Below are 12,310 nucleotides of genomic sequence, written 5' to 3' on the forward strand. Positions count from 1 at the left end.
CAGATAAGGGGGAAGGTTTGGTGGCCACTAACATGTTAAACCCCGTCACATTCTGTATGTGCTTGTCCCAAGTAAGGAGCGTGTAATTAAGTGGTTGTCATTTGTTGCTGTGTTACATATTTGTTTTTCATTCATTATTTTGTACATAAATTAGGTAGTTAGTTTTCTGGTTTGAATTGTTTTACATTTGTCATTTCAGGGCCTTTTATAGCTGACTATGCAGTATGAATTCGCTCATTGTTGAAAGCCATAAGGTGACTATGGTTGTTAATTTATGTGTCATTTTGTCTCTTGTGAATATTTGCATCGTCTCATTTGCACATGTGGAGCAGGATCTGCTTACCATTCCTGAGCACCTGAGATCACCCCCACTTTTTGGTGGGTTTCATATTGCTTATTCTTTAGTTTTCTATGTTGTGTCATGTGTACTATTGTTTGCCTGTTCGTCTTTTCATTTTTAGCCATGGCGTTATCAGTTTATTTTTGATTTATGAGTTTAACTGTCCCTCTGGTATCTTTGGCCCCTCTTTTGCAGTCATACCACAACTTCTTTTTTTATATGAAGCAGTGAAATATTGAATTTGATGTCATAAGTATATGTACAAATAAAACCAACTACATGTATTCTGAGTATCATAACACTATATTTTAGTAGTAATTAGCTATAAATTATCGACTTACAAAACAATGTTTTCAACTATTTATTTATAAAATCTATTTATGATAGAAGTTTCCATGTCAAAATTAGACCTTCTTATTCAGTGACTCATACTATAGTAAGTCATTTTTGTGTTTGAAACAAATGACAAAGATATCAACTAACTGGATCTGGATGGTAAGTATTACTTTTGATTTCACAGCACTCACTTCATACTAACAACATTTCACTTGAGCAATCTGCTAAAACATTTTACCAGTTGATTAGTTAGTTGGAGAAGAAATCTAACTGCAATTTGGTAAACTGTTTTGGCCATTGCTATTGTGATACCCTAAAGGTCACTGGATAAGCACTGTAATACTTAGGATAATTTCCCATTCAATAATTTAAGGAAGAGTACAAAAATATGATGATTTAAATGAAAAAAATTATAAAAAAACATATATCATTCTAGTAACATGGAATAAATACATAAATGCAAGTTGCATGCAACTATTACAGAATCTTTTTCTTGTAGTATCTTATACAAAAACAATACAAAATAAATCATTTACAAGTTTACTGATTTTCTTTTAGATTTAGATTAATGAAATATCAGTTTAAAAATATGAAATGTTGAGAAAAAAAAAATCTTTTAAATTAGCAAATTTCTAGAAAAATGTAAGGTAATTGATCGAATTATTGTTGTTTACTCAACGTCCGATGGAAAATGTAAGGTGTAGCTTTTAATAACACAAACTTGAATAACACAGATTTTTCCTGAAAGCTTCTGTAATAATCAATATAACATTGAACAATTGCAAGAAAATTAGTTAACATGTGAATGATTTAAAGTGTAAAAATTTAATCATTGTTTTAAGAATCCGACGAGAGCATCCTTTGTACTGTGTTCTGAACAATCTCAAGATGGTCTTTATCCAGATCTCTTAAAAGAAGCAAAACAGCTTGTAACACATGGGCATTCTGAAAAAGATAAAAATATATGCATTGTGTTATCTAAAAATATTTAGATGCAAAGCCATGGTTTTGTGCTTATTTAGTTTGAAGTTATTCAAAATAATACAATTCCCTGAATCTTTTATATACAACTCTACCCTTGGTGTAAAATGCCCTTCTTAACGGTTTCCTGAAAAGCAGAACTGGTTTTTTTTAAGAAACAAACTAACTCAAGCCTATGAAATATTAGACTACAGTAATAAAAAGGCCAAAATGAGCACAAACTTCAAAGTCACAAATAATATATTCAGGTACTGTATGGCTGGTTATTTTCGCAGGGTGTAAATTTTTAATGGTATGTAAATACAAAATTTTTTTTGCTGTAATTTAAACAATAAGTGATCTATAATATAAAACAAAAACTGTTAAATGCAAGTATGAAAAGTAGACCATTGAGATCCAAATGTTGCCAGAAAATTTAATAATAATAAATAGAACTGACCACGTCTACTCTGTGTTTTAATAGATGTATTTTTATTTGTATCCATCTGATGATTTTTTTAAAAGCCTTTTTCAACTGATTTTTATAGTTCGTTCTTATGTTTCACAGCAACTATAACACCACTGTCCCAGATAAGGGGGAAGGTTTGGTGGCCACTAACATGTTAAACCCCGTCACATTCTGTATGTGCTTGTCCCAAGTAAGGAGCGTGTAATTAAGTGGTTGTCATTTGTTGCTGTGTTACATATTTGTTTTTCATTCATTATTTTGTACATAAATTAGGTAGTTAGTTTTCTGGTTTGAATTGTTTTACATTTGTCATTTCAGGGCCTTTTATAGCTGACTATGCAGTATGAATTCGCTCATTGTTGAAAGCCATAAGGTGACTATGGTTGTTAATTTATGTGTCATTTTGTCTCTTGTGAATATTTGCATCGTCTCATTTGCACATGTGGAGCAGGATCTGCTTACCATTCCTGAGCACCTGAGATCACCCCCACTTTTTGGTGGGTTTCATATTGCTTATTCTTTAGTTTTCTATGTTGTGTCATGTGTACTATTGTTTGCCTGTTCGTCTTTTCATTTTTAGCCATGGCGTTATCAGTTTATTTTTGATTTATGAGTTTAACTGTCCCTCTGGTATCTTTGGCCCCTCTTTTGCAGTCATACCACAACTTCTTTTTTTATATGAAGCAGTGAAATATTGAATTTGATGTCATAAGTATATGTACAAATAAAACCAACTACATGTATTCTGAGTATCATAACACTATATTTTAGTAGTAATTAGCAGACTTGGGGTCAATTACATTGGAATGTAATTAATTAAATTACACATTACATTGCAAAAATGGTCAATTACACTAATTACACATTACACAGTTTTTGAAATGTAATTAATTAAATTACAATTACTTTATTTACTAAAGTAATTAATTAAATTACACATTACATTTCATCATAATATTTGTTAACCAATATTATACATGTATGTATAATGTATGTGTAAAATATTCATGTAAACATAGTTAAAGCATTGCATTTGATAATCATGAGTAATTTTAATGTTTTGTCATTAGTCTGTACACTTTGACAGCCATTCTCAAAAGTATTTCTATAGGAGCTAATGTGGCATATATTGCTTGATTAGAACATGGAGGTATTATACTTCCATAATCAATAGATGTGTTGATAGAAGAGGAAATTAGTTCCTATTAACTTGCCAATACATTAAGGGGTATTTTGACATCTCAGAAATGAAGTTATTTAAATAAAACATAGCATGAATAAAGAAATTATAAATAAATAAAAAGAAAATCACTTTATAATTATTAAAAGGTATGCTTGTCACAACATTGAAAATAATTTTTAGTACAAACAATGTATATAATGTCTATATCTTAGCAATATTTTGCTAATTAGATAAAATACATGTAATAGTGGCATAATGCCCCTGGACATTTTAATCTGTTTAATTGCTGTTTGTTTTTACAGCTGTTAATTTTTATCTCTATAATCCTTTTGTGTATACTAATTTGACAAAATGATTGTGTGTAGTAAATTTAAATTCTAAATGAACTCTCATAAAGATTTTTCACACATTTTTTTGTTTTTGTTTAACATGGTGATTTATTACTTTTCCATCCATATACATGTAGTTAAAGATCTTTCTTTAAAAACATATGTATTTTTTCAAATCATAAGACTATTCAGAAAAAAAATCTGTTGGTCAAATAAGTAATATAAAAACTTTAGAATAAATTACAGAAAGTATGTGATATCAACATGATCAATATTTGAAAAATAAAAATAATTTTACAATTTATATTATTAAACATAAATCCTTATCATTAACACCATAAAGTACATGTAATTGAAATGTAATTCAAAAGTAATTGAGCATTACATGCTTTTTTCATTGTAATTTATTAAATTACCATTACAAGTAATTAAAAAAATGCTCAATTACACATTACATTCAATTACATGGAAAATTGTAATGCATTACACTTAATTACCATTACATTTTCAATTACCCCATCCCTGGTAATTAGAATATAAACAGTTCATACCCGTGACTTTTCTTTAGTACTCCGTACTGGTCTGGGAGATGTTATCTTCTCTAATGGCAAAGGTTTCAATCCTAACTCTTCTCTGATCTTACTGAAAGCATTACAAGTACCTACATGAGCTGATTGATTAAATATTAAAAGTTTTTAACATCAAATGGCAAATATTACATATATCATCATAAAATTAAATTCATTAGTATCAGTTAATCATAAAATTTGATTAAACAAATTAAAAGGCAGCTAAGGAAGTTTTAAACTTAAATATTGCTGCAGTAATCCAGGTACAATCCAGGTAGGTAGAAAGATGATTTAATGTAAATTGAGTATACTCTGACAAGCAATAAGTTTGGTTTTAAAATCCCTATCACAGAGTCAACGATATACTACATCTTATTTGTTTATCTGTCTGTCTAATCTGTCTAATCACATAGACGTAAGAAGATGTGGTACGAGTGCCAATGAGACAACTCTACATCCAATGTCTATTTTTTCCATATATCTTATGACATATTACTCAGTTTCTGTTCAATGGAATAATTTTTAAATTTTGTGTAGAACTTAAATTTTTGCCATGCTCTGCAAATTTAGGGGGATGCACACCCTCCATGTCCCCACCTGTATCTGCCCCTGCCAACTGACTTCTTTAGCAAGGAATATCATTCTATTTTCCCCTCCCTCTTATATGCCTCCACTGTACATACTTTGTTTCCTCCCAAGACAATGTTACTGGGTCTAACATTGAATCTGCAAGTCCTTTTTCTTTCGTCTTCTGTTCTTTCTTTTTATGAATATCTTTTTTAGTAGCACCGTTTGAAATAGGAGTTTCATTTTCAGAAGACTTAGTGTCAATTTCACTTTCTGTTGCGTCAATTTTATTTTCTTCTTCATCTTTGTTAATTTTTTGCTGTGTTTCATCTGTTATCTCATTTTGGACCTCTTCATTTTCATCTTGATCTACATCAATTGACAAGTCTACACCATCTTCTTGGGCTTGAGCAAGCTCATCTTCTGACACAGCTAAAATATTGGAAATAAGTGATACAATGTACATGTATTTTGATAATGTGTAAAAAAAGTAAATATCTTAAACCTAATAATCTAAGATATTAAAAGGAAAAAAATGTGTCTTCTATATATATAGCTACATGTCATAAGGATATCAACAAGAAAAATTAGTTAGGTACATTTGTAATTGTACAGTATTGATAAAATGAATAATAAGGCCCAAGAACTGCAAATCTTTGGAAACTTTTTCTCAGTGCAGATGTGATGAGATATCATATGTACAATGTACATTTGTATTCATAGTTTTGCTATCACTGTGGCATCATAAACATGTAAAAATTCACATATTTGACTAAAAACAGCAATACTCAAATGATTTTCCATGGGCTTTTTAGCATTATGATAAGGTGATGCTATATTGATTGAATGAAAGGTTATCTGAAATGATATTTTTCAGATTAAGTTATGGATGTGATATAACATGTATATTGTATATTGTATATTGATTAAATGTGATACTACATGTATATTGATTGAATGTGAAGCTATATGTATATTGATATGATTTCATAAAGATTGTGCCTAGATCCTCTAGATACATGAAGCTATTTAAAAAATTGCTGTTAACCAAGATTCTTGATACACAGTTTGTGGGGGAGATCACTACATGACACAACACTCTAATGCTCTACAATCAAATAACAAAATTGGGTTACCTATGTTGTCTAACTTCTGAAGATTTGGTAGAGTTTTCAACACAGTTTGTCTGTAGTTTTCTGTCTGATCACATGGGTTGTCTGCCAACCATAAATTCTTCAAGTTTGGCAATGTCTTTAAGTGACAAATTTCTGATAAATCTTCAATCTTATTTTTTCTAATGAATATTTCCCTAAGATTTTCACATTCTGAAAAGTCCTCCAATGTTGATATGTTATTCACACTGCAAAGAATTATAAGAAGCTAATTTATTAATAAAACATACAAACAATTTCATTTTAATGATAGGTCTATACTTGAATTGTCTTTGAAAACCAATAAAATTAATAAAAAAAAAAATGCATTTGAAAAATGCATTAACGTCAGATTTCACCAATTGGATACAGGATTTATGAACCCCAGAAATGGATTTAATAGGCATTTGTCCCTTATTGTGCCGATCATTATTTCAGCTATATTTAGTATTCAAATTATTATATTCAAAGCTTTTTAACAATCATAAGAGAAAGAGAGGCAACACATTCTAAAGAGACATTCCAACTTAAAAGTTCTTGTTTCTCGTTTTTTATATATAGATTAGACCATTGGTTTTCCTGTTTGAATGGTTTAACACTAGTCATTTTGGGGCCCTCTATAGCTTGCTATTCTGTGGAAGCCAAGGCTCTGCGTTAAAGAATGTACTTTGACCTATAATGGTTTACTTTCACAAATTGCGAATAGGATGTAGAGGTTTCTCATTGGCACTCATACCACATCTTCTTGTATCTAATGTATCAATTGACAACAGCATGACAATAAACAGTACACAAAATGAATTTCATTATTTATAATTTTTACATTGATCAAAGACCACATTTACACCTGCTGGCTTAAGCAAGTGTCATTGAAAAGATAAAAAAAAAACCATTATAGGTTCATTGTTGTCAAAACAACATAACATTTTAAATCACTGTCAGATTCAATATTACTCACAGTACATGTAGATTTTAATTCAAAAATCTTGAAAATCTAGCTTTAATTTATAATAGGGTGGTGATCTTGAAACTACAAATGTATCTTAGGATTACATTGTAGCATGTGTTTTAAGATCATCTTATGGCAGACACATCTTTGTCCTACATGTATTTCATGTTCTCAACCATCTCTTAACTTAAGATATTGCATCTTCCCTCCTAACTTTAGGACTCCGAAATTAAGTGTCCTAAGATCATGTTAAATGGTTATGTGAAGATTAACATGCAATGAAACTTAAGAGTCTATCCTAACATTGGTATAAGGATCCATGTGTCCTATATGTAGGATGAATCTTAGGATATTTTCCAGAACACCACCCCTGTTTTTGTGTTAGTACTTTAACAAGTCTTTTTATAGATAGGAAATATGGCCTACCTTAAGCTACATACTTCTAAATTTGGAAGTTTCTTCACAACACTCACATCTCTAATTCCTGAACCCCTGTAAAAAATAAAACTATGTAAATGTCATAAATACACGAAATGCACACAATTCTTTAATGTTATGATCATGCTGATGAATGACCTGACTTTATTAAAAACAATAAATTTAATGTTATATCAATTTTCATGTATATGAACCGTTATCAATGCTATATAAATTTTGTTGTTTTATAAAAGTCAGGAGCCTGTAATTTAGTGGATGTTGCTTGTTGCTGTGTTACATATGTTTTTCATTCACTATTTTGTACATAAAATTGTTAGTTTTCTCGTTTGAATTGTTTTACATTTGTAATTTCATGGCCTTTTATAGCTGACTACAAATTTATGTATATGCAGTATAGATTTAATCATTATTGAAAGGCCATACTGTAACCTACAATGTACATGTATAGTTGATAATTTCTGTGTCATTTTGATTTCTTTTGAAGAGCTGTCTCATTGTCAATAATACCAAATCTTATTTTTTATACTAAATATTTGACTGAACAGTTGATTTCATACATGTATGCCTCTTCACTAGCCAAGTGTTACAATCTACTCCCCTGCACTCCATCCTTGGCAGATTAAGCCAATATTTGTATTAACAATGTTGGGCCATCTATCGGTTGATTAAAGTTACATACATTCTGAAAATACATTACTCTTGACCAATGATAGCGCTTGAACAATGAAACGCTGTCATCAGGTAACGTTTTTTCATAACAAACAATTATTTTTATCTAGGTGCTCCGCAGGGCGCAGCTATATACGACCCCAGTGGTCGAACCCTGAACAGTGGGGGCAAATTTGGTCACAATATTCAAGCTTGATACTGTCTGAATTTGGATTGTGATCAATTTTTTTTTTTACATAATATGGGTTTTTGTCACAAAATTAATGTGGTCAAAGATCTAACAAATCTATTGCACAATACTGTGCAATTGAATATTTCTTCTTGAAACTTTTCAAAATTTAAAATTTGAAAATTTTTGAAAAAAAAGGAATCCCTTTAAAAATGGTAAACAAAAAATCCGCACCCCCCACTTTTTGAAACCCCCATTGGAGTAATAACCCTTAAACTCAATCCCATGCTTTCTTTTGTAGTATTGAACCTTGTAGTACAATTTCAGAAAGATCCATACACTTAAACACAAGTTATCGTCATGATTGTTTGGAAACTAGAAACATGCTTCTTTTTGGCCCTTTTTAGGCCCCTAAATCCTACATATTTTGGGCAATTAACCCAAAACTTAATCCCAGCCTCCTCTTTGTTATATTGTACATTGTGGTACAATTTCACAGAGATCCATACAAGTACACACAAGTTATTGTCTGGAAACTAGAACAATGCTTGTTTTGGCCCCTTTTTGGCCCTTAATTCCTAAACTTTGGCCCCATAACCCTGAATATGAATCCAAACCTTCTACTTGTGGTTTTAAACATTGTGATATAATTTCAGAGCAATTGAAATACTTGTACACAAGTAATTATCCTGAAACTAGAAAAAATGCTTGTTTTGGGACCCTTTTGGGCCCCTAATTCCTAAATGGTTGGAACCATCATCCCCAAAATAAATCCCAACCTTCATTTTGTGGTATTGAACCTTCTGAATTTTTTTTATAAAGATCTATTTACTTTAACTAAAGTTATTATTCGGAAACCAAAGTGTCTTCGGACGACGCAACGTAGACAACGACGATGACATCGTACCATTAAACGATCCCAAATTTTTTTAATCACAGTTAAAAAATCGTTTGTAATTGTGTCCCGTGAGGCTATTTAGACAGTTTTCACAGTGACCCATTAGTCCAAATAATTGACATCTTGAAAGGTTATTATAATTTTTTTCTTTGACGCCTTACGTCGAAGTAAGGCGTCAAATAAAAAAAATATAATAGCCTTTCAAGACGTCATAATTATTTGGACTAAGTGACCCTAGCTGCGGAACCGTAGCTCTTAGGTCCTAAGAGCTACGGTTCCGCAGCTAAAGTGACCCATAAGATACACATGTACAAAATCTTTCCTTTTCTTTCTCTCCATAGTTTTTAAGAAGAAAAATGGTAGATTTAAAAAAAAATATTTGTTGTATGTTTCTTGCAGTGAGAACTTTTGGGTGTGTGATTCTAACTTTAATTTAAATTGAATCATGAGGGGGGGCTAGACCATTTTCGGGACGCCGGGATTGGCCAATTTTATCAACGGGAAATTGGGATTGCCTTGTTTAAAGATCGGGAATTCGGGATAGAAAATCATCGGGAAATTGGGATTGCCTTGTTTAAAGATCGGGAATTCGGGATAGAAAATCATCGGGATACGGGAAACCCACGTTTTTAGCCATGGGAAATCGGGATTTTTATGTTGAAATATAATGGGATTGACAAAAAACTGTACCTTGGACAGATAAAAGTGCCATTTTCATCATCTCCTTGGCGCTATTTTGCCGGCTCCGGCAAAATAGTGATTTACATAGAGTTTTGCTATTTTGCCGGTCTTAACTAAGATTTTAATATAAGTATAGAAATTAAGAATAGAAAAAAAGATAGAAACATACACTTTAATAAGGAATCTCTATACTAAAATGTCTTCTTTAAAAATTTATTTAAATTGACATTCTTTACTTTTAGAATAAGTAGTCTCTAAAAATGTGTATTTTTCAAATATTGAAAAAAGAAAAACATAAATATCAAAATTGATACTACATGTAGTACTTTTTTCTTTAATAGGAAGTCTAAAATAAAGCAAAACATTTAAATTGATACTAGTACTTATTTCTTTGATAGGAAGACTAAAATATATTTCTTATATAATAAATACACATAAGAAAAGCATACAAACCCATAAAAAAAAATAGACATTCTGATTAAAACTTTTAATAAAAAAATTATATTAGTTTTGAAACAAAAAGTAACACCCAACAATTTCAAACTGCTCGATGAGCGTTACTAAACCTGTTTCTTTTGCGTCTGCATCACTTTTGCAGACTGAAATGCAGATAATTAATATACATTTTAGTTTTCAGCATTCATAAAATCATAAAACAAATGCTGTCAATGGCTAGATTTCTATGCATTGTGTGTACAATAATTTTTTTGTATTAATCTTTTTATCTGGTTTTCATGATTTTTGTAGTCCTCGTTTCACAATTCCTCAGTTACACATAGTTGTCGTTTTCAAATTGCTCTAAAACCTGCTGAAGCTTTTCATATCTGTCGAAAATCAAGTTTGTTTTATAACATCACATTTTGTTGTTTTCTATTTTGAACGTTTAATGTTCAACAGAAATTAACGTATGTACATGTAATTAAATGAGTAGAGTTCTCCGAATTTAACTGACCAGGAATGCAAGGCGAACATTAAATTGTTCTTGACATCTAGCCACATATATCATTTGTGCATAAATAGTTTCCTTAAAAAATATATTTCATATCATCTTGATTAAAAATCTGAAATAGGACAGGCAAAATAGCAAAACTCTAATTGAATCTCTATTTTGCCGGAGCCGGCAAAATAGCGCCAAGGAGGCTATTTTGCCAGAGCCGGTAACATAGCACCTAAGAGGCTATTTTGCCAGAGCCGGCAAAATAGCCACTCCCTTCATTATACTTCAATCAGAATCGTATCTAGAAACAGAGTAGATCCAGATCTTATTGTTATTTTTGTTTTTTTGAGTGCCATATTTAATATCCACTGTACGCGAATGAAATGCTAACCAAAATTCATGATAAATGTCTAAGCTCCTTGGTATTAGTGTTGCTCTGATTTAGAGTATCAGTATACCCAAAGAGTGTGGTAAAGGTTTTTTTCGTGCAACGTGTTTTACCATTTTTAATTCACAACCTTCCGTGAAAAAAGTTTTTGCTTTACTGTGAAATTAGTAAAAACGGCAACGTGCAAGCATTTTTTAAAATTTTTTCGTTCATCGTGAAATTGGAATTTTATTTCGCGTTTGTCCGTGAACATAACACCTCTTTACAACCCTTCCCAAAAGTTAGACTTGATTTGGATATTTCTTGATTTGGATATTTTCAATAAGAGTAAGACCTAAAAGAAAACACATATGCCCCCATATATATATCTACCCTAATTTTAAGTACCTATAATCTAACTCTACTCTCAAAAGGTTATTGGATGTTATGTGGACAAGCACTTGTTAAGTCAGAATTTTTCTACCATATGAACCAGTCAAAAACGTTTAAAAAAAAACTATTTTGCTTTCCTACCGATCCTATTTTTTTAGGGGATGTTACCTGAAACACATGTATTTTTTTCTTCGCCTTTTTACTACACATCTAATTTAACAGACACAGTCTTCTCTATAATCGAATATTATATAAAAATATTTCTGGCATTCTGCAATTAATTTTGAAGAAAACAAATACCCCAACTTGACGTGTTTAAAATGTACATTTGTACGTACTAAATATATTGGTCAAAATGCACAAATTGAAAGCAAATAATTAAGAACAACATTACTCAAAGGGGTTAATTTTTAAAGTTTACCAGGACAGCCTCCTTTAAAAGTTGTGTCAGATGTTTCTATTCGTTATCTTAAATAGTGGAGGACCTCTTTATTAAATAAATGGTGATTTCTTGCTTATCGGGATCGGGATTTTTAACAAAATATGTCCGGGATTTCGGGATTTTCTGATATTAAAACCGGGAAATCGGGATGAGACCCCCTCTAGCCCCCCCCCCCCCCCCCCCAATCATCATTTCAACTCATCACTCATCATGTTTAAAAATAATTAAAAAAATACCAAAAGTTGAGCTTTTTCACGCTTTCAAAATCAGTTGCTCTAGTTCTTGCGAGGACAAGTGCTTCACTTAATCTGTCTTTGGTATATTCACATTCCATTTCTTTTCTAAAACATTGAACAAAGGATTCAACTGTTTAAAGAAAAATTGTTTATCCTCACAACTGAAACGGAAATTCGAATAATAAACTACAAAGTCGATTTGTCATCGAAAAGACACGAACAAATTC

General features: G+C 31.1%; 1 protein-coding gene across 1 annotated transcript; it reads right to left on the reverse strand.

Annotated features, from left to right (window-relative positions):
* Positions 1-1,411: 1,411 nt before the first annotated feature.
* Positions 1,412-12,264, reverse strand: LOC139512097 (cilia- and flagella-associated protein 410-like). Its single transcript, XM_071299482.1, has 6 exons — positions 12,084-12,264; positions 7,280-7,345; positions 5,890-6,113; positions 4,870-5,185; positions 4,169-4,259; positions 1,412-1,621 (listed from the first exon to the last, which is right to left on the reverse strand). Exons 1-6 carry the CDS (start codon positions 12,179-12,181, stop codon positions 1,514-1,516), a joined length of 903 nt encoding a protein of 300 aa, XP_071155583.1. The 5' UTR covers positions 12,182-12,264; the 3' UTR covers positions 1,412-1,513.
* Between the last annotated feature and the right edge of the window lie 46 nt (positions 12,265-12,310).

This window comes from Mytilus edulis, chromosome 2 (assembly GCF_963676685.1).
Source record: "Mytilus edulis chromosome 2, xbMytEdul2.2, whole genome shotgun sequence".
Taxonomy (NCBI): domain Eukaryota; kingdom Metazoa; phylum Mollusca; class Bivalvia; order Mytilida; family Mytilidae; genus Mytilus; species Mytilus edulis.

Bases quoted from the DNA above. Each gene is read 5' to 3' on its own strand.
- LOC139512097 (XM_071299482.1), bottom strand. From the start codon at position 12,181: ATGGAATGTGAATATACCAAAGACAGATTAAGTGAAGCACTTGTCCTC. The intron at 5,186-5,889 runs GTAACCCAATTT...CCAATATTTTAG, and splicing joins TCAGAAGTTAGACAACATAG to CTGTGTCAGAAGATGAGCTT. The intron at 4,260-4,869 runs GTATGTACAGTG...TAATGCTTTCAG, and splicing joins TTGTCTTGGGAGGAAACAAA to TAAGATCAGAGAAGAGTTAG.